We start from the raw sequence: 27,775 nt of genomic DNA, 5'->3' as shown, positions 1-27,775 counted from the left end.
ATATAATTTTTTGAATTAACAAGATATGTATTAATAATAGCATGAAAGAATTGTTTAAAAACATCTACTGAGTCAACTGTTATGTGCATTCAAACTTAAAAAAAATATTTTTTTTTCGAAAAAAGTACTTACATTAATTTTAAATTATACAGAAAATAAGAAAAAGATAAATAGTGTGTTTATATTTTTCTGAAAGACAACATTTCGTGAAATATTATAAAAGCAAAATAATATCAAAATTCGTATTATTACGTGGACCAGAGCCTTCCGAAGTAGACCTATTTATACCCTACACCACCATAGTGGGGAGGGTATAATGCGTTTGTGCAGATGTTTGTAACGCCCAAAAATATTAGTCTAACACCAACCTTAAAGTATACCGATCGACTTAGAATCACTTTCTGAGTCGATTAAACGATGTCCGTCCGTCCGTCTGGTTGGCTGGCTGGCTGTCCATGTAAACCTTGTGCGCAGAGTACAGGTCGCAATTTTGAAGATATTTCGATGAAATTTGGTACATATTATTTGTTCGGCTCAAGGACCAAGCCTATTGAAACTGTTTGAAATCGGTCCACTATTTCACCTAGCCCCCATACAAATGTCATTCCGAAATTGGACTTTATCGGTCATAAATGTTTAATTTATATATGTGTCTCCACAAATTCCGCTCCAAATAAGTTTTATATACACAAAATTCATGTCACCAAATTTTGTTACGATCGGTCCATAATTAGTCATAGCTCCCATATAGACCCGATTCCGAAAATCACTTTAACGTGCATAAATCGCTTAAAAATGTTGGTACACACTAGGGTATTCGAATTATTCGATTTTTCTCTTGTTCGAATAAAACGAATAATTCGAATAAGAGATTTTAACTTGTTCGAATAATTCGATCACACGTTTAAAATTAATCGAATTATTCGAATAATTTAATTTTTTTTAAAAAAGTAAAGAATGAAGTTTTGATGTCGGTTTTTAATATTTTATTGTTAAAGAAAAACAAAAAATAACGTTAAAGTTAACAAATCAAGTATTGATAATGTTAAAAAACATTCTAAAACAAAGCCCATCATTAAATTTTCATCAAAAATATTCTTATCAGATTAACTCCGTTTCCGTTTTGGAGCTATGCTTTAAAAAAATTGAGTTAGTTGGACATGATCCTGAATTCAAGTTCAATATAAACGTATTAAGAACTTTTTTATGTCGTTCATTAATTCGGGTTTTAAAATGAGTAACTAATTCTTTAGTAAATGAATTATTCACTTTATCTAAATTATTTATAACAAATTGTATTTTATCCTCAAGTTCTATCAGGGTTCCGAATCTTTGCTTAATCAAGTTGTCTTAGGGAATTACACAAATCTGTCCAAAGTTTGATATCATTGTCAGTGAACGTGGCTAATTTGAAGTCAGACAGTGCATGATTTACCCATTTAGAAATACGCAAATAGTTTATTAACATGTTAGACAAAGATGTTCAACGATGTTCAAAATCATGTATAAGACGAACTCCATGCTTTTCTTGCAGCAAAATATTTGTTAGTTTGCAATATTTGTGTTATCATTCGATGGATTTGCGGTACGCGGTTAATAACATCATTTAAATATATTTTAAGATCATGGCCTTTGTCTATTTCAACATTATCATTATAAATGTCATCCACAATTGATTATTAATTGTGATTCTTCTAATATTTTGCCAGCTAAATAACAAATATTTTATTCCGCACCTTTTATTTTCATTGGTTCAAGTCCTAAGTTAAACATTTTTAAAGATTTGTTTTTAGAATTGTAACTTCTTGCAGTAATATTTATATATTTATAGAAGAAGCTATCGGAACACTCATCTACAGTCTTTAGTTATTCGTCGAATTTCAGAAATAATACAATTTTTGTGAGTCATTATTACTTATTTAAATTTGGAATTATGAAAAATTGTAAGCAATTTAATAAATTTAAATATATATGAACATTTATTCGTTTTATTCGATTATTCTACATAAAATTTTTCGAATTATTCGTTATTCGAAAATGGCCATTTTTAAATTGTTCGAATAATTATTCGTAAGAAATTATTCGATTAATCGAACGATCATTAGTCGAATGAATACCCTAGTACACACACAAAATTCAACATACTTAACTTTAATATAGACATAAATCACATGACCTAATTTCATGGTGATCGGTCCATAATTGGTCATTGACCCCATATTAGGCGCACTTCCGAAAATCACTCAAAAATATAAATTATTGAAATTTTAAAAGAAAAATGTTTTTGCGCTTTTACTTAGTGTACTTCCTTACTTGTTTTTATATAAATTTCAACTTTAGACAACATTTTCTCAAATCGCATAGCTGCTTTTAAAAAATTAAGACCTGTTTTGTATGTCCCAATATGTTCTTCAATATTGTGCAAAGGGATTTCATAAAAAATCCCAATTTTGTGATTTTTGGAAAGTTTTTTTGGCAATTGTGGGATTGTCATTAACAATTCACAAATATCTTTTTCACTTTTGGATTTGGATCGAAAGTTTCTATATAAGTGTAAAATTTCATTACAACGATTCATAAACAAAACTTTTATTGCATTTTAAAAATTAAAATTTTCCAAAAAAATCAGCTATAATATTTTATTCCCATATTTTTGAAAAAAGTCTTCTATAATTTTTTTAATTTTTAAAAATTTTGTACATTTTTGAAAAGAGGACACACTTTCCTACACGTTGGTATATAATATGTCTTTTCTTATCTTTTCTTTTCCCGTAAATTTTCCGGAAAAATTTTTAGTGGAATATTTTAATCCTTAAATGTTCTATTTGAAAGGACTTTTTTGGATTTTCTCGAAAAAAGGGTCAAATTGACACCTAACAAATAAGAGAGCTATATTCGGCTGTGCCGAATCTTATATACCCTTCAACAAATTATACTTTAAAATAAAAATTTTAAATATTTTTAGGTAAACAAAATTTAATTTTTTTTCCAGTTGTTTTTCGAAATTTTTTTTTAATTTAAAAAATAAAAAAAAAATTTCAACACACAGACGGACAGACGGACATGGCTACATCGATTCCGCTTTTTATAACGATGCAGAATATATATATAATAATCCCCATAAAATATCACAATATAACTCTGACAATAAGAATTCTTTTAGCCATTAACTTACAACATTTTTATACCCTTCACCTTCGTGAGAACGGTATATACATATATGTGTTTGCAATTTTCCGAATATAATTTTCCGACCCTATAAAGTATATATATTCTGGATCCTTATAAATAGCGGAGTCGATTAAGACATGTCCGTCTGTCTGTTGAAATCAACATTCCGAAGCCTCCAAATAGCTTACATACATGATTTATACATCAATATCTCTGGAATTCTCCCGAGAAAATCGGTCCACAAATGGCTGGGATATAAGGAAAAAACCAGTACAACCTCGATTTTTGACCTATTTTTGTACCTATATCTGAATTAATAAGTCATTAATATAGACAATATGGATATCTAATGATAGATATTTGAAAGACCTTTGCAACGACTTATATAAGACCATAGTAAGTTGGACCTACAACGAGTCGAAATCGGAAAAAATATTTTTAATCCAAATTTTTTTTCCCCAACAAAAATTTAAAAAACAAAAAAAATTTTTTAAAAATTTAAAAAACAAAAAAAAATTAAAAAAAAAGTTTGGAAAATTTTTGTTACAAAAATTAAAAAAAAATAACTTTTGTTTACCTAAGAATATTAAAAATTTTAATTTTGAAGTGTCTTACTTGTTTTCAGTTAGTATAATGCACCCTTCGATCAAAAAATTAAAACTTTAAAACTTATGTTTATTCTACAAAAATTATCTACTTAACATGCCCTTTCAGAATTAAAGGGTAGCTATTCTGTTACAATCAAAAAGTCTCAATTTGTTGGACAGTGTTATTTGTTTGTTAAAAATAATAAACTATAATTCGCTAAATATTTATTAATATTGTTACGTTTTAACCTTTTCAAAACGTTGGTTTATTTCCTTTAAATAAATCGGATACTTTTGATTGCAATAAAAGCCGTTCAGTAGTTTAAAAATTGTAACAACTCTTTATTTATTTAAATAGTCACTCAATGTTTTTTTATACACGTTTATAAATTCGCAGAAATACAGACACACTTTATAATGTACACGAATTCACTTGAAAATAAAGCACACTTTAAGGCACTCAGTTGATGTTTATTCGAACTCAGTTGATGTTTATTCGTCTCTGATAAACTCACTAACGACTGCAACCTCTGCCACTATTTATAACACTGCCATCTTCACTCTAGATTGTTCTTTAACTGTCAAAGCTCGTATATTCGAAGACTAGAGCTTTCGAATACACACGCCATCTTTGGTGAACTTTCTACAATGTTTTTTAACTGTCAAAGCTAGTATGTTCGAAGCCTAGAGCACTCGCCATCTCTGGTGAACTTTCTACAATGTTCTTTAACTGCCAAAGCTCGTATATTCGAATTCGAATATATGAGTCGCAGCAAACACTCAGCGTTGCCATACTTACGATCAATGATCAATTCAAAGCTTTTATTTAATGTTAATAATGCCCACAGATATGTTCAGTTTGAGAGACACTGCTTTCAAATAGCATTATGCAACTTTAAATCAGCCGTTAAAATCGTTATACAGGTAGGCCTCCATTTACGCGGTTTGTTGGGCCCAAAAAAATAGCGTCTAAATCAAATTCGTGTAAAACGAGGTTCTAATTTAGAACGAAATGCTTTTGTGGGGCCAATGATTTTTTATTTAGCGTAAATCATACATCAGTCACATAACAAAAAAGAAATTGGGACCTAAAAATCGCGTTAAATAGAAAACACAAATGTACATACATACATATCGTCACCTTAAATGAAAGCGGACGTAACTACACAAAAATTTACAATCGAGTTTTTAATTGATTGAACAATTGCCAAGAATACTCTATTATTATTGATTTTATAACGTATCCTGTAAAAACAATAAAAATGTAGTTACGTCCGTTTGCATTTAAGTCGACGATATATACTTTAAGTAAACTTATTTTATTTGTACTTCTAAAAACTTACTTAAAACAAAAGTAAAGTAAAAAAACTGAACTAAAAAAATTATTTCTTATCGAAGATTAAGGTAAAAATTTCAATTAAAAAAACCAAATATTCTAATACATAAAAGAGATCAAAACATAACATAAAATTCATAAAAATTAACGAAGTTTTTAAAAAAGAAATCTGTTATTCGCTTGTGTTTTTTTCATTTCATGTTGTTTGTTGCCGCATTATATAAAAATCGTGTAAAAAAAGTCGCGTATTTGAAAAAATGGTTGCTAATTTGAGTTCGCGTTATTTCGAATTCGCGTAAATAAAGTACCGCGTAAATGGAGGCTTACCTGTATTTGAATTCAAGTACAATTTCGTAACAATATTATAATAGATAGAATGGTTTTAGGATTTAGTGTAAGGAGCTCAGTAAATTTTTCTATTAACCGAATCCAATTAACGCTTTCGCTTATAAAACGAATCCACAAATGTTGATGATTTATTTCCTGCATTTGGTTTTTAGATAACGGAGAAGAATTTTAGACCTTGGGCACCAAAAATCGAAAAAGTCTAATATATGAGCCACCCTAATGTATATATGAGTTTGATGTTCTAAGAAGTGGTGGTTTTTTATATATATCGGGTACTGAAAAGTACTAATTTTTGAAATTTTTTGAGAATTTCTTGCCTGATGTAAAATTACAAACTTTTTTATATTTCTAAACCATTTCACAAATTAAATGGAAAATTAAATAGAGACTGTTCGAAATCGCTTTTTTAAGCCGAATACGAACAGAATCTTATATTCGGCCAATACCAGATATAAATCTCCTAGATAGTTCAACCAAACTAAAATAAAATACATATTAGAAAATTAGATTCCTTTGGTACTTAATTTAATTTAATTCCCCATCACTGTTATGTGTGTAGCGCTGTCGCAGGGTTTGATAGCAAAGCAAAAACTAACATTTATAACTAAAACAACAAAGCCAAAGAAACTATTTTTTCTTTAAAGTTTACTTACTTCATAATGTGTAAAAAAAAGTTACAAAAAGATGACACAAGGTTGTTAAAACAGTTCACTTCACTTTATTTCACTGGCGGTGGGGAAGGTTGTTTGTTTCAGTTTTCTAGCTTTAAATGGAATATTACCATTATTGACTTTATGTTCTCACAAACGAGGTGAAAAAAAGAAATTATATGCATGACTGGCAAAACTTAAACTATGAAGTTTTGATGGGCTGTGAACTCTCATGAACAAACAATTAAAAATACTACATGAATGTCTTGCATTTAATTACGTTTGACAGGAAGATTCTTGAAAGGACTATAGATTTATATAAAGAATTTCATTTAGTAAATATATAATAGGGGGAATAATATTTTTGGAATTTTTTAATTGGCATGATTTAGTAAATAATTCTCATATAAATCTTAATCTCTCTCTCATTCCCATTTTCTAAATCTTTGTTCGTAACGATATACTTCCAATTAATATAATTTTTATAAGAAAACTGTCAGTATATCATCACGATAAAAAATAACCAGAGATAATTTTTATAGGGGCTGGGTGAAATCATTGACCAATATTTCCCATTTTCAATACCAAACAAAAACAAGTAAGAAAGATGGTCGGTCAAGCCCGACAATATAATACCCTACACTAAGTAAAAGAGCAAAAACATTTTACTTTTAAAATATCAATAATTTATATACGTGAGTGATTTTCGGAAGTGGGGCTTATATGTGAGCTATGACCAATTATGGACCGATCACCATGAAATTAGGTTGCGTGATTTATGTCTATATGTAAGTTATTTATGTTGAATTTTGTGTGTATACCATCATTTTTAAGAGATTTATGCACATTAAACTGATTTTCGGTAGCTTGTCCATATGGGAGCAATAACTAATTGTGGACCAATCGTAACAAAATTTAGTGACATGAATTTTGTATATATAAAACTTATTTGGAGCGAATTTTGTGTAGATACTTATGTATATAAATTTAATATTTTTGACCGATAAAGTCCAATTTCGGGAGTATATTTGTATGGGGTCTAGGTGGAATAATGGACCGATTTCAGCCAGTTTCAATAGGCTCCGTCCTTGGGCCGAAAAAATTATATATACCAAATTTTATCCAAATATCTCAAGAATTGAAGCAATTTCCATGAAAAATTTTTCTCGTTATTGATAACAGACCAAATATCTGTAGAGAATTTCTCAAATTATCGGTAAGGTAGGAAATTTCTTTAGAAACTTTTTATAGTTAACGATAACTGAGACAAATTGGTTAATTAAAAAACAAATTTCTTTAGAAAATTTCGCAAGTTCTCGCTAACTGAAGAAATTTGTTTAACAAATTTCTCAAATTGTCGCCAATTGACAAAATTTCTTCAGAAATTTTCTCAAGTTATAGCTAACTAAAGAAATTTGTTGAGAACATTTCTCATGTTACCACTAACTGAAACATTTTTCTTTTCAATTTATCAATAACTTGCATATAGTCCTTTAGAAGGACAAGTTCATCTCCAATTTCATCTCTAATCGTGAATCTTTTAGTAGAAGTATTTCATCTCCAATCGTTGATCTATTATTCGACCAATTTCATCTCCAATCGTGGATCTTTTAGTAGAAGAATTTCATCTCCAATCGAGGAACTTTTAGTAGAACAATCGTGGATTTTCAGTAGAACAATCGTGGATCTTTTAGTGGAATAATTTCATCTCCAATCGTGGATCTTTTAGTAGAAGAATTTCATCTCCAATCGAGGAACTTTTAGTAGAACAATCGTGGATTTTCAGTAGAACAATCGTGGATTTTCAGTAGAACAATCGTGGATTTTCAGTAGAACAATCGTGGATTTTCAGTAGAACAATCGTGGATCTTTTAGTGGAATAATTTCATCTCCAATCGTGGATCTTTTAGTAGAAGAATTTCATCTCCAATCGAGGAACTTTTAGTAGAACAATCGTGGATTTTCAGTAGAACAATCGTGGATTTTCAGTAGAACAATCGTGGATCTTTTAGTGGAATAATTTCATCTCCAATCGTGGATCTTTTAGTAGAAGAATTTCATCTCCAATCGAGGAACTTTTAGTAGAACAATCGTGGATTTTCAGTAGAACAATCGTGGATCTTTTAGTGGAATAATTTCATCTCCAATCGTGGATCTTTTAGTAGAAGAATTTCATCTCCAATCGAGGAACTTTTAGTAGAAGAATTTCATCTCCAATCTTGGATCCTTTAGTAGAATAATTTCATCTCCAATCGTGGATATTTTAGTAGAAGAATTTCATCTCCAATCGTTGATCTATTATTCGACCAATTTCATCTCCAATCGTGGATCTTTTAGTAGCAGAATTTCATATCCAATCGTGGAACTTTTAGTAGAACAATCGTGGATTTTCAGTAAAACAATCGTGGATCTTTTAGTGGAATAATTTCATCTCCAATCGTGGATCTTTTAGTAGAAGAATTTCATCTCCAATCGAGGAACTTTTAGTAGAACAATCGTGGATTTTCAGTAGAACAATCGTAGAATCACTTTCTGAGTCGATTAAACGATGTCCGTCCGTCTGGCTGGCTGGTCGGCTGGCTGTCCATGTAAACCTTATGCGCAGAGTACACGACCAGCCAGACGGACGGACATCGTTTAATCGACTCAGAAAGTGATTCTATGTCGATCGGTATACTTTAAGGTGGGTGTTAGACTAATATTTTTGGGCGTTACAAACATCTGCACAAACGCATTATACCCTCCCCCGTAGGGTATAATGATCAATAAAGATTATTTGTAAATTTTCTGCCAGCTAGCCCATTTTGTTTTCAACATACAGACAGACGGATGGACATATCTAGATCGTCTTAGAATCGAATGAGGACCCAGTCTATATATACTAATATGGGTCTGCAACAAATATTTTGATGTGTTACAAACGGAATGACAAAATCAATATACCCTCATTTTTTTATGGTGGTTATAAAAACATCGATTAATAAAGTTGTATTCCAATTCTGTAGTAGTCGAAAATAAGTTCTAGTTTTTGTCGCGTTCTTAATTCCATGTATATTGAATGATATAAAGCTAAATTTTGCACTAATAAAATACTATTAAAAAATTAAAATAAGTGCTGGTTTACACATGACAAGTTTACTTGAGCAAGTCTTGAGTTTATACAAGATAGAGTAAGAAAAATGGGAAAATCTTTCCAATTTCCTCCTCCTTCTTCTATAAACTCAAGACTTGCTCAAGTAAATTTGTCATGTGTAAACCAGCACTTATTTTAAGTTTTTGATAGTATTTTATTAATGCAAAAGTTAGCTTTATAGTACGTGGGATTAAGAACGCGACAAAAACTAGAACTTGTTTTCGACTACTACAGAATTGGAATACAACTTTATTAATGCTCAAGTAAACTTGACGTGTGTGAACCAGCACCAAGGAAACGAATTATAAAAAATTCATTATTTATTTTCTCATCTCAAAGGTTTATGAGTGTCGCGTTCTTGATCGCGGAAATGTATTATTAGTTTTTAGAGGCTTAAAAATGTTTTGAGTATTGTTATAAAATCTTAATTTGTTAAAATTGATCCTTAGTTGTTTTTTTTTCTTATTTCTAAATGGAATCTATAAATACTTATAAGAAATCCTATTAAATAAATGTCTATTTATTTAATTAATCAATTTCTCTTTAAAAAAAAAAATAAATATTTAATTAGTTTTATTATTAAGGACAAACTACAAATGAAACAATGTACTACATATGTATATGTTTAAATAATAATTGCCCAGGGCCATGTGCTTTCTATCGATATAGATATGTACTACATTAGGCTGGCCCTTTAAAAATGTTTTCCAATGAAAATGAAAGTTCATTTCAATTTAATGTAATTAAATGTTAAATTTTGCGAAAAATTTATAAAACTTTTTTCTGTTAAGTTGGGTTTGTTTTAAATATTCCTTTCATTTTATAACGAAAGTGCATAATATTGCTTTGAAAAGGAATACTAAAAATCTCTTTTTATTTTTTAACAAAAAGTATTTTAGAATGAAATAAACTAAGGTATAGTTAAGAATATTAAAACATTGGGTCATCCTAATGTGCATTCCTGATACTAACACGCAATTGTGGTGTACAGTGGCTGAGAAAGGATAACATACGTAACAAATATTTTATTGCAGCAAAATCTCTAACTCAACTAATTATCGCAAATTATTTTAACAACTTTGTGACCAAATACAGAATTTCCTCGAAATCTGCTAATTCAAAATGGGTCTAATTTTGAATATTTAAAATTTGGAACTTGAGATTGGCTTTAAATTTTCTTTTGATATCAAGTCAGAGGAAATTATAAAAATAATTAGAAAATTATAAACTTTTATTCGATTAAAATAAAACTCGAATAATTGACTATCCTAGTATATATTACCAAAGTTCAATTTAGCAATATTGGATCTCAAGAAAGAGCATCTACCAGTTTCTGCGGCATAAAACTTCCTCGCACTTTCCTTGCCCACTGTACCAGTATGTTGAATATGTAAATGAAATTCTTCCTAAATGATCATCATCATTATTTCACAGATAATAATATAAATACATTTAAATTCAATTCAGTTTGTAACAGTAGCATTAATAATAATTTCGTAATTTACTAATTTATAAATTTTACCATAATATACATAAATAAATATTTCTATGCAAACACCGACGGACAGAAACTAAACAAAAGGTCATGCATGTGCAGGAAAACCAACAGTGTTATTATTTTTTGTTTTGTATTATTGTTGTTGTTGCAATTGCCAGTTCATACGGATGTGTCTATTAAGGAAATGTGAATAGATTATTTTCGTATTCTGCTCAACATCATCAAACATACAGACCGAACGACCGACATTCTACGTGTGGTTGGTTTAACAACATTTTGAATATGATTGAAATACAAAATAAATAATAGAATGAAATAAATAAATATACTTACTAGGGTGGTCCTTATTTTAAGGTGTTCAATTTTTTAGTAATCGCCCAATAACTCAATTTAAAATTTTTTATCGCTTGACTAGTTTTTAAAATAAATGATTCATTTATGAGCCATGTTCATAAAATAAGGTTCTCCTATTTGTATATATTGTTACGAAATTGTACTTGAATTCAAATATAACTATTTTAAGGACTGATTTAAAAGTAGCATAATGCTTTCGAATAGCAGTGCTGTAATGGCAAACTGTAACATATCTGTGGGCATTATTAAATTAAAGCTTTCAGTTGACCATTGATCGTAAGTTGGCAACGCTGTTTGAATTCGAATATTCAGTTAAGGAACATTGTAGAAAGTACACCACAGATGGCGTATGTATTAGTAAGTTCTAGAATATTCCAACTTTGACAGTTGAAGAGCAATCTAGAGTGCAGATGGTAGTGTTATAAATAGTGGCAGAGGTTGCAGTCGTTAGTGAGTTTATCAGAGACGCTTTTCGAATAAACATCAACTAAGTGCCTTAAAATGTGTTGTGTTTTTTTCAAGTAAATTCGAGTACATTATAAACGTGCAATTTTATAGGCATTTATATTGGTTAGTAGAAATCAAGGAACAATTCTGATTATTTTCATCAAAGTTTGTCCTTCTATCATAGAAATAACTTATTCAAAATTGGCATGGTATTATCAGCAATATCTCACATTCTGGTACTATACCGATTTGACTGATCTTCAAAACCAAACTTCTTAGGACAATAGTTAATTATATCCTACACCACCATAGTGGGGAGGGTATAATGCGTTTGTGCAGCTGTTTGTAACGCCCAAAAATATTGGTCTAACACCCACCTCAAAGTACGCCGATCGACTTAGAATCACTTCCTGAGTCGATTAAACGATGTCCGTCTTTCTGACTGGCTGGTTGTCTGTCCATGTAAACTTTTGTGCAAAGTACATGTCGCAATTTTGAAGATATTTCAATCAAATTTGGTACATGTAATTTTTTCGGCCAAAGAACCAAGCCTATTGAAACTGGCTGAAACTGATTCATTATTTCACCTAGACCCCATACAAATGTCCTCCCGAAATTGGACTTCATCGGTCATATATGTTTACTCTATATATGTATCTCCACATATTTCGCTCTAAATAAGTTTTATATTCATTCATGTCACCAAATTTTGTTACAATCGGTCCATAATTTGTCATAGCTCCCATATAGACCCGCTTCCAAAAATCACTTTAACGTGCACAAATCTCTTAAAAATGTTGGTATACACTCAAAATTCACCATAAATAACTTTCATATAGACATAAATCACAGGACCTAATTTAATGGTGATCGGTCTATAATTGTTCATAGCCCCCATATAAGGCCCACTTCCGAAAATCGCTCACGAATAAAATTATTAAAATTTAAAAAAAATGTTTTTGCTCATTTACTTGGTGTAGGGTATTGTCGGGCTTGACCGACCGTACTTTCTTACTTGTTTTTTTTGAAATCGTGCTAAGTTTGTTTGTGTATTTTGGATGTGAGATTGTTTTACGCATATGGACAGACAGACAGACAGACGGACTGATATACGACGGTGGGCCAATATCCGCGTCTTTTTAAATTTCCCGGTTTTCAACAGACAACTATCAGTTGACTTTTGTCAAAATTTGAACAAGCTGCGTCATTTAGTTTTTGGTTGATAGCTATGATAGCAGACTTGCTTTGACCTGAGGAGAAATTTTAAAAAAAGTGAATTTCGTCTGCTCGTTAAGCATTATATTGTTTGGAAAAAAAACATCAATCAAGTAAAGGCTAAGCTTGATAATGGTAATGTTAAAAATGTGCTTTACGGAATTTTTTTGTGGCCGAATTGGCCATAGACATCTCACATGACTCTGTGATTTCAATTTTAAATGATCACTTGGCTATGAGAAAGCTTTCTGCATGATGACTGCAGGGTTTGCTCACAATCGGGTGCTCAAAAGGATACATGTTCAGTTTCCATGGCAAAAATCGATGAATTTGGTTACGAAATGCTCTCTCTTCCACTCTATTCTCCAGATTTAGCACCGAGTGACTATTTTTTGTTTCCAAACCAGAATAAATGTCTCGGCGAAAAGAGATTTGACTCCAACAATGAAATCATCTCACAAAAAATATCTATTTTGATGACCTCAACTAAGTATAAAAGTATATTGTTGGGTGTATGACTTAAAAATGCAGGATTTTTTAATATTTTTTTATTTTTTGGCCATTGTTAGCTATGAACTTTTCCTATCTTTCTGGCAAACATATGGATTCCGAGTCAAAAAAACTGCTCATCCTTTGAGGCCAAGAATGAATGAAGCCAATATCGGATATTCTGTTCAAAAGTGAAGCGTATCCCAGTTCGCAACAAACTGTAATCGGACTGGGAAAGGTCTACACTATAAGGCGATTGAGGCAAAACATCTCAACTACTTCATTCTAAATACTTTTTAACAGATATTGCTACATGTGGCCGCGCGTTTTCATGATGGACTATTACGGTTTCATGTCTGGCAGCATATTATGTCCGTTTTTGGGCCAATGCTCGCTTCAAACGAATCAGTTGCGTTCGGTACAGTTTCCCTGTGATGGTCTGGTCAGACTCATAATATATAGCACGCTTTTGCTCCCAACAAATTAACTTAGCGGCATGAATATTTGGCTTTTGTGTCGATTCGCCGGGTTATCGTAATGTATCCATTTTTCATCGCAAGTAATGATTCGGTGCAAAAATTATTTCCTTTTATAGAGATCAAGCAGCATTTCAAACGTCTCTCAGTATGGTACCCAATTTCCCTGCTTTTGAATGAATTTTGCTACTTGCAAATATTTTGAAATAGCTCCCATTGATTTTGAAAGTTCTTATTGAGTTTTACAATGATCTTCATGGATTAATGCCTCCAATTCTTTCTATTTTTACCATTTTGGCTGTCCTGGGCAATCTTTGTATTCCATGTCACCACACCGCACAAACCATCTCTCGCACATTGAAACCGACGAAACACAGTCACCATAAGCTTTGGTAAGCTTCATTGGCACTTTTTTCAAATTAAAAAAGTAAAGCAAAACTTCCTGCATATAATGCTTTGTAGGCATAAAATTCTACATTTTCGAAGCAAACAATTAATTTGATGTTTCCACTATAATGTTCAATTACTAATTGAGAATAAATGACAGATATGTACCCTTCAAAATGACATATATGTAAGTTATTAAAAACAAAAAGCGCCTTCAAAACATACACCATCTATTGTAAATCCCACATTTTTAAGTCATACACCTATACAAAAACTATATTAATTGAATTTTTTAAAACATTAATAAAATGTTCCATCCAAATTCTCAGTATTTGATTTTTAGATGACTGAGAACCATGTTGAAAGTGCAAAATAAGTGCCAGCCTAATACACACACATATATTTATGAGTGAGTTTACAAATAAAATATACAAAAGAGAATTAAAAGTATTCAACATTTAGATATGTAGATTAAAATAAAAGCAAAATGTTATTAAGTTTATCATATAACACGATAGATAAATTAAAAACAAAAAACATTAAACATTAAACTTAAGTAAAAATGAGACTTTGAAAATCTATTTAAAATCCTTTCAGCTGAAACTGTGAATACCCCCACTACATTGTTAAAAGCCATGGTAACACCATATGTATATTGTACATATCAACTATGACCCTGTATGATGGATTACATTTAATAGCCTTGAGTCTTTATCTTTCTCTATATCAATACACATCAAATACCCCCTCAATCCACCCCTAGAAAAACTACATACCATATTTACCACCAATGTTATTATATTGTTTTTTTTTTCTTTTTGCATTTTTCTCATTTCAGTTGCCAAACAACAAGTTGTTGCCTACACTCAAAAATCACAAATTAAACATGAAAATCGTCATATACAACTGGTACGTGAGTATGGCTTTCATCCTCGCACAAAAGCCACTGTCGAGGATGGCGATGTTCTGCCAAAGAAATTCGAACCATTTCCGGAAAATATGTATGGTCGACCATTGGAGGAAATTGATCAATTTATATACGAAGAGGTAAGTGGGGTAACAAACAAAACAAAACCAATGATAACAGACAACAGACAAAGAGAAATGAACACAATTCGAAGGTAAAATTAAATTCTTTATATGGTTGAACTATTTTCAATGTTAAACAGAAATGCAGTATGAAAGGAAAAATTTCAGGCAGAATATTGTAGGTAGTAAGAAATAGTTGGAACAGATAATGAGTTGTTTTACTGTGAATTATGGAAATTAATATATCGACAATATAAAAATAATGTTATTTTATTACTGAAATGTGTTAAAAAGTACTGGTGAGACAGGCAACAAAAATTCAGAAAATAATTAAGCCAGAGTACTAAATTCAGCTTCGCCGACACTTTTTCTAAAATATTTAAATATCGAAAACACTTTTTCTTAAGCAAAATATTTATTTAACTCTTTCAGTCACGGTTTTATATGTATAAGTTCAATTGCATTTTTTCTATAATTAAGGTTAGATTTTTATAAAAATAAGTAAAAATAAATGAAAAAATTAACAAAATTACCCCATTCCAAGGTTTTTATGGAATGGGGTGGTTAGTTTATTAACCACCATGACAAATTTTCGTAGCGTAAAAATTTGTTTGAAATTTTCACACCAAAATAAATGAAATAGCAAAGTAACGCTGAACTCGATAAACAATAAAAATCATAACGATGATTTCCAAATATTTAATTGTTTAGAAAAATACCAATAGATGCCAATAAACTATGTTTTAAAGATTATAGAAAAGGTGGTTAGGAAAGTGACCACCAAACCACAAAGAGTTAATTGAAGGGTATAAGGGCATAAATACCATTTTTATTCTATTCATAACATATTAATTAAAAATTTATGACCTGGAAAGCATATTTTCATAATTTTATTTATTATTACAAACATTTATTTGAATTGCACTAAAATTACAAAATATATTACAAATTTATAAATTAGTTTTTCTTATTGTTCTCATTTTGCTCAGAAGCATAACTTCTTTTTCAGAAATAATATTTAACATAGAAGGATATCGTTATTTCCTGTACACTACTTACAGTGATCCAAAAATTTAGAAAATCTACATAATGGTAGTAAAAAGTTAAACAATCGATTATGACTGAGAAATCGATTATCGAAATTTTTGGAATAAATACTTTTTTTTACCGAAAAGACGTCAACGCTTTTATATAAAAACAAGTAAGGGAGCTATATTCGGCTTTTCCGAATTGTTTTAAAAAAAAACATTTTTGGGTGAAAAAAGCTTTTATGGACAAACAAAATTTATGACTAAAAAAATTGGGGTTACAAATTTTTTTTCGCGATTTTGACTCGATTTTTGTCAGAATTTCTATGGCTTTATATACGTCGCACAGTGGCTCATTATCATTTTTCATCGGCCAAAATTCTGTAACTTTTGAACCGATAGAGATATTTTAGAAATTTGATTTGACGGACAGATATCTGAATTTTTCTCCAGTTTTAATTTCATTAAAATCGGTTCAGCAGTTGTTGAGAAATTTAAAGCTTGGGGTTAAAATGAACCCAAACTTTTAGATGTTTAATTTTTCTGCTGTTTTTGTAAATACTAGGCTTTGTGTTATATTTTTGTTAAGTTTCATCAAAATCGGCCCAAAAATGTACAACATTTCGCTCTTTAAATTAGAAATTCAAAATATTGAAAAAATTGACCTTTGACCTTCACGATTTAAGGTTTAAGGTTTTCCAATTTTAGTAAAACTTTCAGAGTATATTTAGAATTATCTGGACTATAATACTTAAAATTTATAACAGTAAGGAAATAAAGCTCATTCGCCAAAAAATTGCCAAATAATTGGTTTTTCTCGAAAATTTCAAAATTTAAATCGCAGATACGGAAAAACTATAAGAGATATTTTCATAATTTTTTCATATTTGTATTCCCTATTATGTTCTCAATAAATCCCAATGAGATGATAAAAAAATTCTGAAATTTGTTTAACAAAATTTTTAAAAATTTGAAAATGCCGTTAAAAAAAAAATATTTTTTTGGCCATACCTTCGAATAGGTTAACGGTATCCTACGGTATCTTCTTCTAGTTACCTGAGACACGGTAATGGCCTGGCGAATATTTAATAACTTTAACATTTTTTGACCAATTTCTGTTTTTTATGTCTCATTAGAAAGATAATTACGTACACATTTCTATTATTTTAAATTAAATTGCAAAAGTAATTTTTTAATGGCAAAATTTTTACAAAAACTGAAAAAATGCATTTTTTTTCCCTTGTAAATGCATCTCAAAACTTCAGAGGGCTTTTTTCAGGATCATTTTTTTACTAATGTTCACCAAACTGGGGTGGTGAGAATGGCCAAAATCCAACTTTCGTTTATTAAGGGCCACCCTAGTGTACACTTGCATGTTCCCGGTGAAAAATAACTTTCTTTCTTGGCCAAAATGCGGTCGTTTTCAATTCATTAAATCGACCCAATGTGGATCCCAAAAAATGGTCGCCATGACTTTATTGACTGACAAATCCCGATTCACCCCACTGTTTTGAATGTTTTTTGGACTCTGTTGTATTGTGATGAATCCACGATTCGTTCACACTCCAGCGAAGTTGTCACACGATTGTAAGGAAACGCGGCACCCATCTTGCGTAAATCTTTCTTATACCCAAGTGATTCTTCAAAATTTAAACCACTCAGCCATATGAGATGCCTATGGCATCTTTCAAACTCCGATCGGCTATAACCATATGATGATTTCTTTTTCAATTGTTTAGGGTGTAGAGATCTAAACTGGGCGTCCATAACGTTCGGCATCTTCCAAGCTTGTACGGCCACAACGAAATTCAGCAAACCACATTTTCACCATTTAAATTGATGGTGCAGAGTTCCAATAGTATTTATAAAGCTTAGCATTAGTTTGAGTGATGTTTTTTTCCGCAAAAACTAATTCTTAATGAGCAGACGAAATTCACTTTATTCCATTTTCTCCTGGCATCGAAATGTGAAAAATTAAAAAAATCGATTAAAAAATATTAGAGTTATTAAAAATTCCACCACTTGGAAATGAAAATACAAGAAAACGTTTAACAACTTTTTAAGGTGATTTCCTACGTTTATTTTTTAAAAAAAATGAGATCTTAGGCCCTAATTTTGTAAATCACGTCACAAAGTGATATTTATATGGAAAGCAAAAACAAAATTTGAAAAATTTGAAAAATTTGTTTTTGTTTTCTATACAAATTCTGAACAGAACGAAAATTGAAAATTTTGTACATAAAACAAAAACAAATTTTAAAAATTTTTGAAATTTTGTTTTTGCTTTCCATATAAATATCACTTTGGTGACGTGATTTACAAAATTAGGGCCTTAATGTTATAATTTTTGTCTAACTAACATTCGCATCTGAGACCAAAAAAGGAAACGAATTTATTTATGACATTTTCTGAACTCAAATCATAAGTTTTTAAAAATTTGCTAACAAAATCTAAACATTTAAAGATTTATTTCGAATAAATGTTTATAATTTGTTTTATTCTATTAAAATTATAAGTTTATATTGCTCACTTTGGGACCAATCGTGTTTTCAATAGACAGATGGACGGACGGACATAGCTAAATCGTCTTAGTGTGGGTCAGCGATAAATATTTTGATATGTTATAAACGTAATGACAAATTTTTCTTATGGTGGGTATAAAAAGACTTAAAAGCTATTGCTCTTCAAAAGCAGTATAAAACCAAAATACATAAAGAATTTTTAAGGAATAAGAGTTTACTCCGAATAACGATGTGATGTGACATATAGATATTGTTACATACGTCTTTACCTTTTAAAAACTGTCATCTTCACTCGAGTAGTATCAAGATTGTTCTTAACGGACAAAACTAGAATATTCGAATTCTAAAGCTTTCAATGTTAATGTTAGCAGCTTAAACATTTAGTGTTGATAAGTTGAAGCTTCTACTGATGGAAATGTTTATAAACATGATAAATGTCGTTACAGACCATTAAATTCAAATCGCTAATGCAAATTCATAACAATATAATAAAAAATGAACTATTTTTTATTCGTACAATGTTGGTAACTATATTTTTTAATCGATTATTCAAATACATTTTATTTAAATGAATACCCTAATAAAAATGTAATAATTCAAGAAATAAACTCAATATTATCTATATATATAAAAATGGATGTTTGTATGTGGGTATGTATGTATGTATGTATGTATGTATGTATGTATGTATGTATGTATGTATGTATGTTCCGAATGAACTCAAAAACGGCTGGACCGATTTTGATGAAATTTTCAGGGAATCTTCAGAATTCCCTAGCGGGTAACACTGTAAAGTCAGATTTTTGATTTTCGGTCTGTGGGCGGAGGGGTGTGACAAAATCAAATTTTTACATTATACCACTATTGCCATCTATATATATAAAAAACGGCTGGACCGATTTTGATGAAATTTTCAGGGAATCTTCAGAATATCCCAGCGGGTAACAGTGTAAAGTCAGATTTTTGATATTCGGTCTGTGGGCGGAGGGGTGTGTAAAAATCAAATTTTAACATTATACCGCTAATGCCATCAAAAAAAAAAAGATTTTGTAAAAAAAAATTATTGTACATATGTATGTATAATTGTTGATCGAACTTTTTTTCAATTCGTATAGATAGTTTATATAGTTTCCTATATAAAGGTTTTCAAGGTCAGTGATTTTTGGCAAAAAAAAAATTTTTAAAAAAATTAATTTTGTCCAACATTTTTTTTCCTCAACAAACTAAATTTTGTTGAAAAAAAAAATTTTTTTCATTACACAAATGCTTTTTTTCATTCCCAACGTTCAAACAATGACAATTCTTTTCGTTGCATAACATCATTCTAAAAATTTCAGAGACAGAAAATAACGGGTTCACTTTCATTTCAATGGTTAATTCTCATTACCAGCAATTTAAAAATATTTTACATTAAAAATATTTTACATACATATATCACTGAGAACATTATTAGAGAACATTTTAGATCAGTGGTTGAGAGAAACAGAAAAGAAACAAACACAAATAATATAGGTGAGTGATTTATCAAACTTCATATTTCTTCTATAATTCGTTAAAAATTACTAAACAAATTATTGTGCGTAAATAAAAGAGGAATTAACAGTTATTAAGATCAAGAACAATTTAATTGTTTGTCTCTCATCAAACCATTAAAAACAACAAAAACAAATAAAGGTCACTCCAAACCATGCAAATAAAAATCATTTTATAACTGTTATTTTTTGTGATTTATTTTTATCACAAAATATTAATCACAATTTGGGTTTTTTTGGTATATGGACGTGTTATTTACGATCTCTGAAAAATTTTAATTCACAGTGGTGTACTCTGAAGCTAATGATTTGGTGTAAGCGAAGAAAGGAATAAATTCCAGCACATGTCCGGTACATTTTCATATCGTTCGATAATAAGGTGCAACATTGTCTTCTGTATTATCAATCGATCATAAACAATTTTGTTTAATCTTGCATATTAGGTGCATGAATAAGAAATTTTCTAAGTGAAATCTATTAAAAAAAAATATTTTGAATAACTCTGCGCATAACTAAAAATAACGGTTTATACAAATAAAATTTGTTTTCATTTCGTCACTGTTTTGTGTTGATCAGTTAAAAAGCTATAAGTTAAATCAAATTAGTAAGTAACAAGTGTTTTGGAATTTTTTGCAAGAATAAAAAAAGGTTTACAAATTATTTAAGGTGAAAATTTACAAAAAATGCCACCAAAAAAAACAGGTATTGGTAAAAACACAACCAAATCACGTAATATCAGGGAAAGAAGAGCAGCCGAAACAGCTGCGGAACGCGAATCACGTCTCCAGGAAAATCGGAAAAGGGCATCTACGTCTAGAGCCGCCGAAACAGCTGCGGAACGCGAGTCACGTCTTCAGGAAAATCGGGAAAGGGCATCTACGTCTAGAGCCGCCGAAACAGCTGCGGAACGCGAATCACGTCTTCGGGAAAATCGGGAAAGGGCATCTACGTCTAGAGCCGCCGAAACAGCTGCGGAACGCGAGTCACGTCTTCAGGAAAATCGGGAAAGGGCATCTACGTCTAGAGCCGCCGAAACAGCTGCGGAACGCGAATCACGTCTTCAGGAAAAACGGGAAAGGGCATCTACGTCTAGAGCCGCAGAAACGGAAAGAGAACGCGAATCACGGCTTCAGGAAATGCGTCGCAGTTCATCTTCATCGAGAGCTGCAGAGACACCACAACAGCATACCGAAAGACTACAAGCCAGTAGATCCCGAATGGCTCGATCAAGAGAAAGAATATATTTAAAGTTGGCGGCATTCCATTACGATAAGGATGATGACTACAGAAATCACAAGGACGTACTGATTGGCGCAATGAACAAAGTTTGCTTACATTGCAACGCATTGAAGTTCCCTAAGGAATCCCCGGGAATGTGCTGTTCGAACGGTAAGGTTATTCTGCCACCAGTTATTGAACCTCCTGAGCCGCTTCTAAGTTACATTTCCGGCACCACTCCGATTTCAAAGCACTTTCTTCAAAATATCCGAAAGTACAACTCATGCTTTCAAATGACGTCCTTCGGGGCAACTAATATTGTAAACAACGTCGGCTTTATGTCCACCTTCAAAGTTCAAGGCCAAATATACCACAGAATTGGATCGTTGCTCCCCCTTCCCAATGATGATGCGAAGTTCCTTCAAATTTATTTCACTGGAAATGAAGTTACAGAAGCCGAACACCGTTGCGCAATCAGTACTGAAGTTAGGCGGGAAATTGTTTCGAGTCTTCAAGCAATGTTACACGAACACAACAGCCTTATCCGACTATTCAAAACAGCCTTAGACCAGATGCCGACTGATGATTATGTGATTGTGATAAGAGCTGACAAGACTCCGGCTGGTGAACATGAGCGGCGCTTCAATGCACCGGTGATAGATGATGTCGCAGTTGTTATGGTTGGCACAGAATTCGAGCGGCGAGATATAATTATTCATCGCCGGAATGCAAGTGTTCAACGCGTTGCCGAAACTCATCGGTCGTATGATGCCCTACAATATCCAGTGCTTTTTCCACGGGGTGAGGATGGGTATCATTTCAACGTAATGCAAATGAATCTCAACTCAAATGAAGAGTCAACAAAAAGAGTTTCCTGTATGGACTTTTATGCATATCGTCTTATGGTCAGGCCAAATGAATATAATTATTTGTTGAAATGTCGCGAACTCTTCCATCAATTCATCGTCGACATGTACGCGAAAATTGAAAGTGAACGTCTACTCTTCATTCGGTTGAATCAAAAAAAGCTACGCGTTGAGGAATATGTCCATTTGCGTGATGCAATCGTCAATGATGGAAACGCTGCGAATATCGGCCAAATGGTGATCTTGCCAGCGACATACACTGGCAGTCCGCGACACATGCATGAGTACGCTCAAGATTCTATGACATACGTACGCAAATATGGACGACCGGACCTCTTTATCACTTTCACATGCAATCCAGCATGGAAAGACATCCCCGACCTGTTATTCACCGGCCAAAGTTCAACACATAGGCACGATCTCTTCGCCCGAGTATTTAAACAAAAGTTGATTAGGCTGATGGATGTCATCACCAAAAATCACATATTTGGCGAAACTCAATGCTGGATGTACTCGGTTGAATGGCAAAAGCGAGGCCTGCCACACGCCCATATTTTAGTCTGGCTTAAACAAAAAATCATGCCAACTCAAATCGATGACGTGATTTCCGCTGAACTACCGAATCCCGCAGAAGATCCGATTCTATTTGAATCAATACGAAAACACATGATCCACGGGCCTTGCGGTGAACTGAACACAAATTCACCATGCATGAAAGAAAGTAAGTGTACAAAGCGCTATCCACGTGAGCTGATCCGAGAAACTCAAACTGGAGGCGATGGATATCCTCTGTATAGGCGAAGAAAGCCGGATGACGGTGGATACACAACCACAATCAAAATGCGCAATGCAGATGTTGACGTCGATAACAGATGGATCGTGCCCTACTCACCGCTGCTTTCAAAAATGTTTGATGCCCACATCAATGTTGAGTACTGCAATTCTGTAAAGTCAATCAAATACATTTGCAAATACGTCAACAAAGGCAGTGATATGGCAGTATTCGGGCTGGCCAATCCAACTGACGAAATCACACAGTTCCAGATGGGGCGCTACATCAGCAGCAATGAAGCGGTTTGGCGTATATTATCATTCAACATTCACGAGCGATATCCTACAGTTCAACATCTAGCTGTTCATTTGGAAAATGGCCAGCGTGTTTATTTCACCGAGCAAAACGCTGAAAATAGAGCAGAGCAGCCGCCACACACCACTCTCACCGCTTTCTTTGATTTGTGTTCAACTGACAATTTCGCCAAGACTTTATTATATCCAGAAGTTCCCAAATATTACACTTGGAACACGTCGTTAAAGAAATTCATGAGGAGAAAGCGTGGTGCGATTGTCTCAGAATATGTTGGTGTGTATTCTTCTCATGCCTTGGGACGTGTCTACACAGTTCATCCAAATAATGCTGAATGTTATTATTTGCGATTGTTATTGCATAGTATCAAAGGTCCAACATCATTCGCCGACTTAAGAACCATCGATGGAAACGAATGCCAAACTTATCGAGAAGCGTGTTTCAGATTGGGGCTGCTTGAAAGTGATCAGCATTGGAACACAACACTAACAGAGGCATCACTCACATGTCACCCAAAACAAATACGCACTTTGTTTGCGATTATTTTAACAACATGCTCACCATCGAATCCACGAGAACTGTGGGAAACGCATCGCGAAAGCTTAAGTGAAGACATTCTCATGCAATCACGCGTAACTGATCCTAACAAGCAGTATTCAGACAATATTTTCAACCAAGCTCTACTCTTGATTGAGGACATGTGCATATCCATGAACAACAAAGTCTTAACTGACCTAGGAATGCCGGCATCAATACGGGACATAAACAGTTTGCAAGACAGAGACCTGGTGCGAGAACAGCACTTCGATGTGAACCAGCAAAAACAATATGTGAAAACTCAAACCAAACGTTTAGTTCCTGATCAGAAAAATGCTTACGAAAAAATTATGCAACGTATATCAAACGGAAATGGCGGACTTTTTTTCCTCGATGCACCAGGAGGGACAGGCAAAACATTCCTCATCAATTTAATATTGGCGTCGGTTCGGATGCAGAATTGGATTGCACTCGCAGTGGCATCATCGGGAATTGCATCGACGTTATTGGACGGCGGACGCACCGCGCACTCAGCACTCAAACTGCCATTGAAATTGAACCAAACGGAATCACCAATTTGCAAAATCAGCAAAAACTCCGGCATGGCCACAATCCTTAAAACGTGCAAGATTATCATTTGGGATGAATGCACAATGGCACATAAGAAATTGCTCGAAGCGCTCGACCGGACCCTGCGTGATTTTCGGGGAAACAACCAACCGATGGGAGGTGCTCTGATTCTTCTTGCTGGTGACTTCCGCCAAACTTTGCCCGTTATTCCTCGATCAATGCCCGCAGATGAGTTGAACGCATGCTTAAAATCTTCATACCTTTGGAACCGAGTCGAAAAAATCACGCTATCGACGAATATGCGAGTGCATTTGCTGCAAGACCCTTCTGCCGAAACATTCTCAAAACAACTGTTGGACATCGGAAATGGAAAAATTCCAATTGATCCCGCCACTAATGAGATTTCGTTCCCGCCGAACTTCTGCCAAATGCTAACGAATATTCAAGCCGTTGTCGATAAGGTATTCCCAAGTCTTACAACCAACTACAAAAACTCGGATTGGCTGTGGGAACGTGCAATTTTGGCACCCAAAAATGATGATGTCAATAAACTCAATGAGCAAATTCAATTGAAACTGCCTGGCGAAACAATTAAATACAAATCTATTGACACTGTTACGATCGAAGAACAAGCCGTCAATTATCCTACTGAATTTTTGAATTCATTGGAACCAGCCGGAATGCCACCACATGTATTAACATTAAAGGTTGGATCACCGATAATGCTTCTCCGGAACTTAAACGCGCCAAAATTATGCAACGGAACAAGATTGACCATCAAAAAATGTTCACCTAATTTAATTGAGGCAACAATAATCGGTGGTAGATTCAAAGGCGAAGACGTTCTGATTCCACGCATACCGATGATTTCCAACGACTTACCATTTGAATTCAAGCGGCTCCAGTTCCCAATTCGTCTTGCCTTTGCTATAACCATTAACAAAGCACAAGGCCAATCGTTGACTATTGCTGGCTTACATTTGGAAAATTCATGTTTTTCACACGGTCAATTGTATGTGGCTTGCTCCCGAGTTGGCACACCAAATAATTTATATATTTTTACTCCAAATAAAAAAACAAGAAACATTGTATATCCCCTGGCATTAAGATGAATTCATAAATATAATATCCCATTTGTCTTAAATACATTCATTTGCCTTATCCGCCGTCATCTGGATACAAATAACAAGTGTTTCGACACTGTATATTAAAATCGAGATCGAGATGCAATATAAAACAGATGTTTTCTAATGGCCAGCAACGCGGACCGGGTTCAGCTAGTTATACTTAAATGACAAACATTTACAAATAATCTCTATTATTGACTATGAATAAAATTTCCAAAAAACATTATTGTATTTCAAATGCTGTTTTTCTTAGAGTTTCAAGATATACAAATAAATAAATACATAGTACGTACATAAATAAATTGCAACAAAATATATTTTACTTATTCGAGCATTCAAACAAATATAAATAATTTTGCAAAATTTTAAGACACATAATTCACATAAAATTTATGGCCATTTTCTATAACAACAAACTTACACAGCAGTATTGTACTTACGATAATGCATGTAAATATACAACATTTTTATATGAAATAATTTACATGAATTCAAAACATTTAAAACATGTTTGTTTGTGTCCTTTGTAGTGCACTTAAGCATGAGCACAATGTTTGAGTTCGAGAGTCTTCTTATTTATAAGAGTGTTTAAGTTGGTTGGTTGGGATGGTTGGTTGGTTGTTGCTTGTACAGTGGAAATTTATTATCGATTAATATTATAATGCAACAACAATAAATAAATAAATTGTTTATACACTAAAGCAAATACAATCACTTTAAGTCACTTATGTACATTATTAGGTTGGGCTTTATTTTTAACTATTTCGATTTCGGATGAAACTTCAAATAAAATGTACAATCTCTAAATGTTAACCGATTTTTTTCAAATTGTCAACATTGGGTTCTTAGATGTGGAAGAATAATTTAAGACTTTAGAAGCATCGAAAATCCAAAAAGTGCAAAACTAGGACCTCCTTAATATACATATCGTTACCTAAAATGCAAAATAACGTAACATCGTTTCAAAAATGTTTAAAGTGATGGCCAAACCATTGAAGAATTAAAAGTATCTATGATATAAACTTAATTTCTCCCACTTGATCATTAAACAGCATGACAATCACATTTCCAAATTATAATTTATTTTTTTTATTATTTATTAACTTATTCATCCTTATCTATCATAAATTAGAATTTTGTTTTTACGTTATTACGTTATTTTGCATTTTAGTTGACGATATATATAACTATGTGTGAAAGTATAAAAATGTTAAAGCTTTTTTGTATCACACTCTATCATCATCTGATTACTTATTGTGATTACTTATTGTAGGAATTTACAGTTAATGTTCTTTGCCAGGATTTTCTATTGTTTGGTTATCTATCGTATGTTTAATGTGTTTTTGAATATATATTATTCACACATACTTGTATAGAATAACAATTCTTGATGTGAAACTTCCCAGCAGTTCGGGGTGACTATCCAGAACTAGTGATTTTAACCATAATTCATGGTTAACACTGGTTACATAAAGAGATACGTGAGTAGTTATTTTAACAAGTGAGTGTCCTAATGTGAATGTCATAGATTACAAGGAGACCACTAGTTCTACTGGATAGTAATTCAAACACAATTTTTCAACAATATCGGTATAGAACTCTCTGATTTAGAGGAGGTAAAAATTTTAAATTTGGCCAAGCAGGTGTTTTTTTCTCATCCATATAACTTATTACCTATTGTTGATAGCAAAATGTGTCCAAAATAGTTTAGATAGCTATTTCATCAATATTTCGAAAAAAAAAATTTAAAAAAAAAAATAAAAAAATTTGACTTTTTTTCCGAAATCAAAAACTTTTTTGAATTTTTTTCAAAATGGGCCTGTTTTTAACACAAAAATTGTATGTCTAGTGTTACAAAATATTTATTTTGATAGATATCCCATTCGTATCCCTCTAAAAAGGTCTTCAAGGAATAGACCTAAGCTTTCTTTTGCGAAAAAAAAAGATTTTAAAAAAGAGCCCATTTTGGAAAAAAAGTTCGATTTTGCAAAAAAAAAAGTCAAAAATTGTATGTCTTGTATTACAAAATATTTATTTTGATAGATATCCTACTCGCATCTCACTAAGCGACCAAAAAGGTCTTCAAGGAAACTACCTAATCTTCTTTTGAGCAAAAAAAAAATAAATAAAAAAATGGTCCGTTTTGAAAAAAAAGGCAAAAATTGTATGTT

General features: G+C 32.2%; 1 protein-coding gene across 1 annotated transcript in view; it reads left to right on the top strand.

Moving 5' to 3' along the window:
• Positions 1-14,940: 14,940 nt before the first annotated feature.
• The window catches only part of NaCP60E (Na channel protein 60E), a 152,527-nt gene continuing 139,692 nt past the window's right edge, over positions 14,941-27,775 (top strand). Inside the window, exon 1 of the mRNA XM_065512938.1 lies at positions 14,941-15,138. Within this exon, the coding sequence (XP_065369010.1) occupies positions 15,091-15,138 (48 nt within the window). The 5' untranslated portion in view covers positions 14,941-15,090. The remainder of the gene's footprint in view (positions 15,139-27,775) is intronic.

Source organism: Calliphora vicina, chromosome 5, assembly GCF_958450345.1.
Source record: "Calliphora vicina chromosome 5, idCalVici1.1, whole genome shotgun sequence".
NCBI classification, from domain to species: Eukaryota; Metazoa; Arthropoda; class Insecta; order Diptera; family Calliphoridae; genus Calliphora; species Calliphora vicina.
The sequence above is the reverse complement of the archived record's forward strand: the minus strand, read 5'-3'. Positions and strand labels throughout refer to the sequence as shown.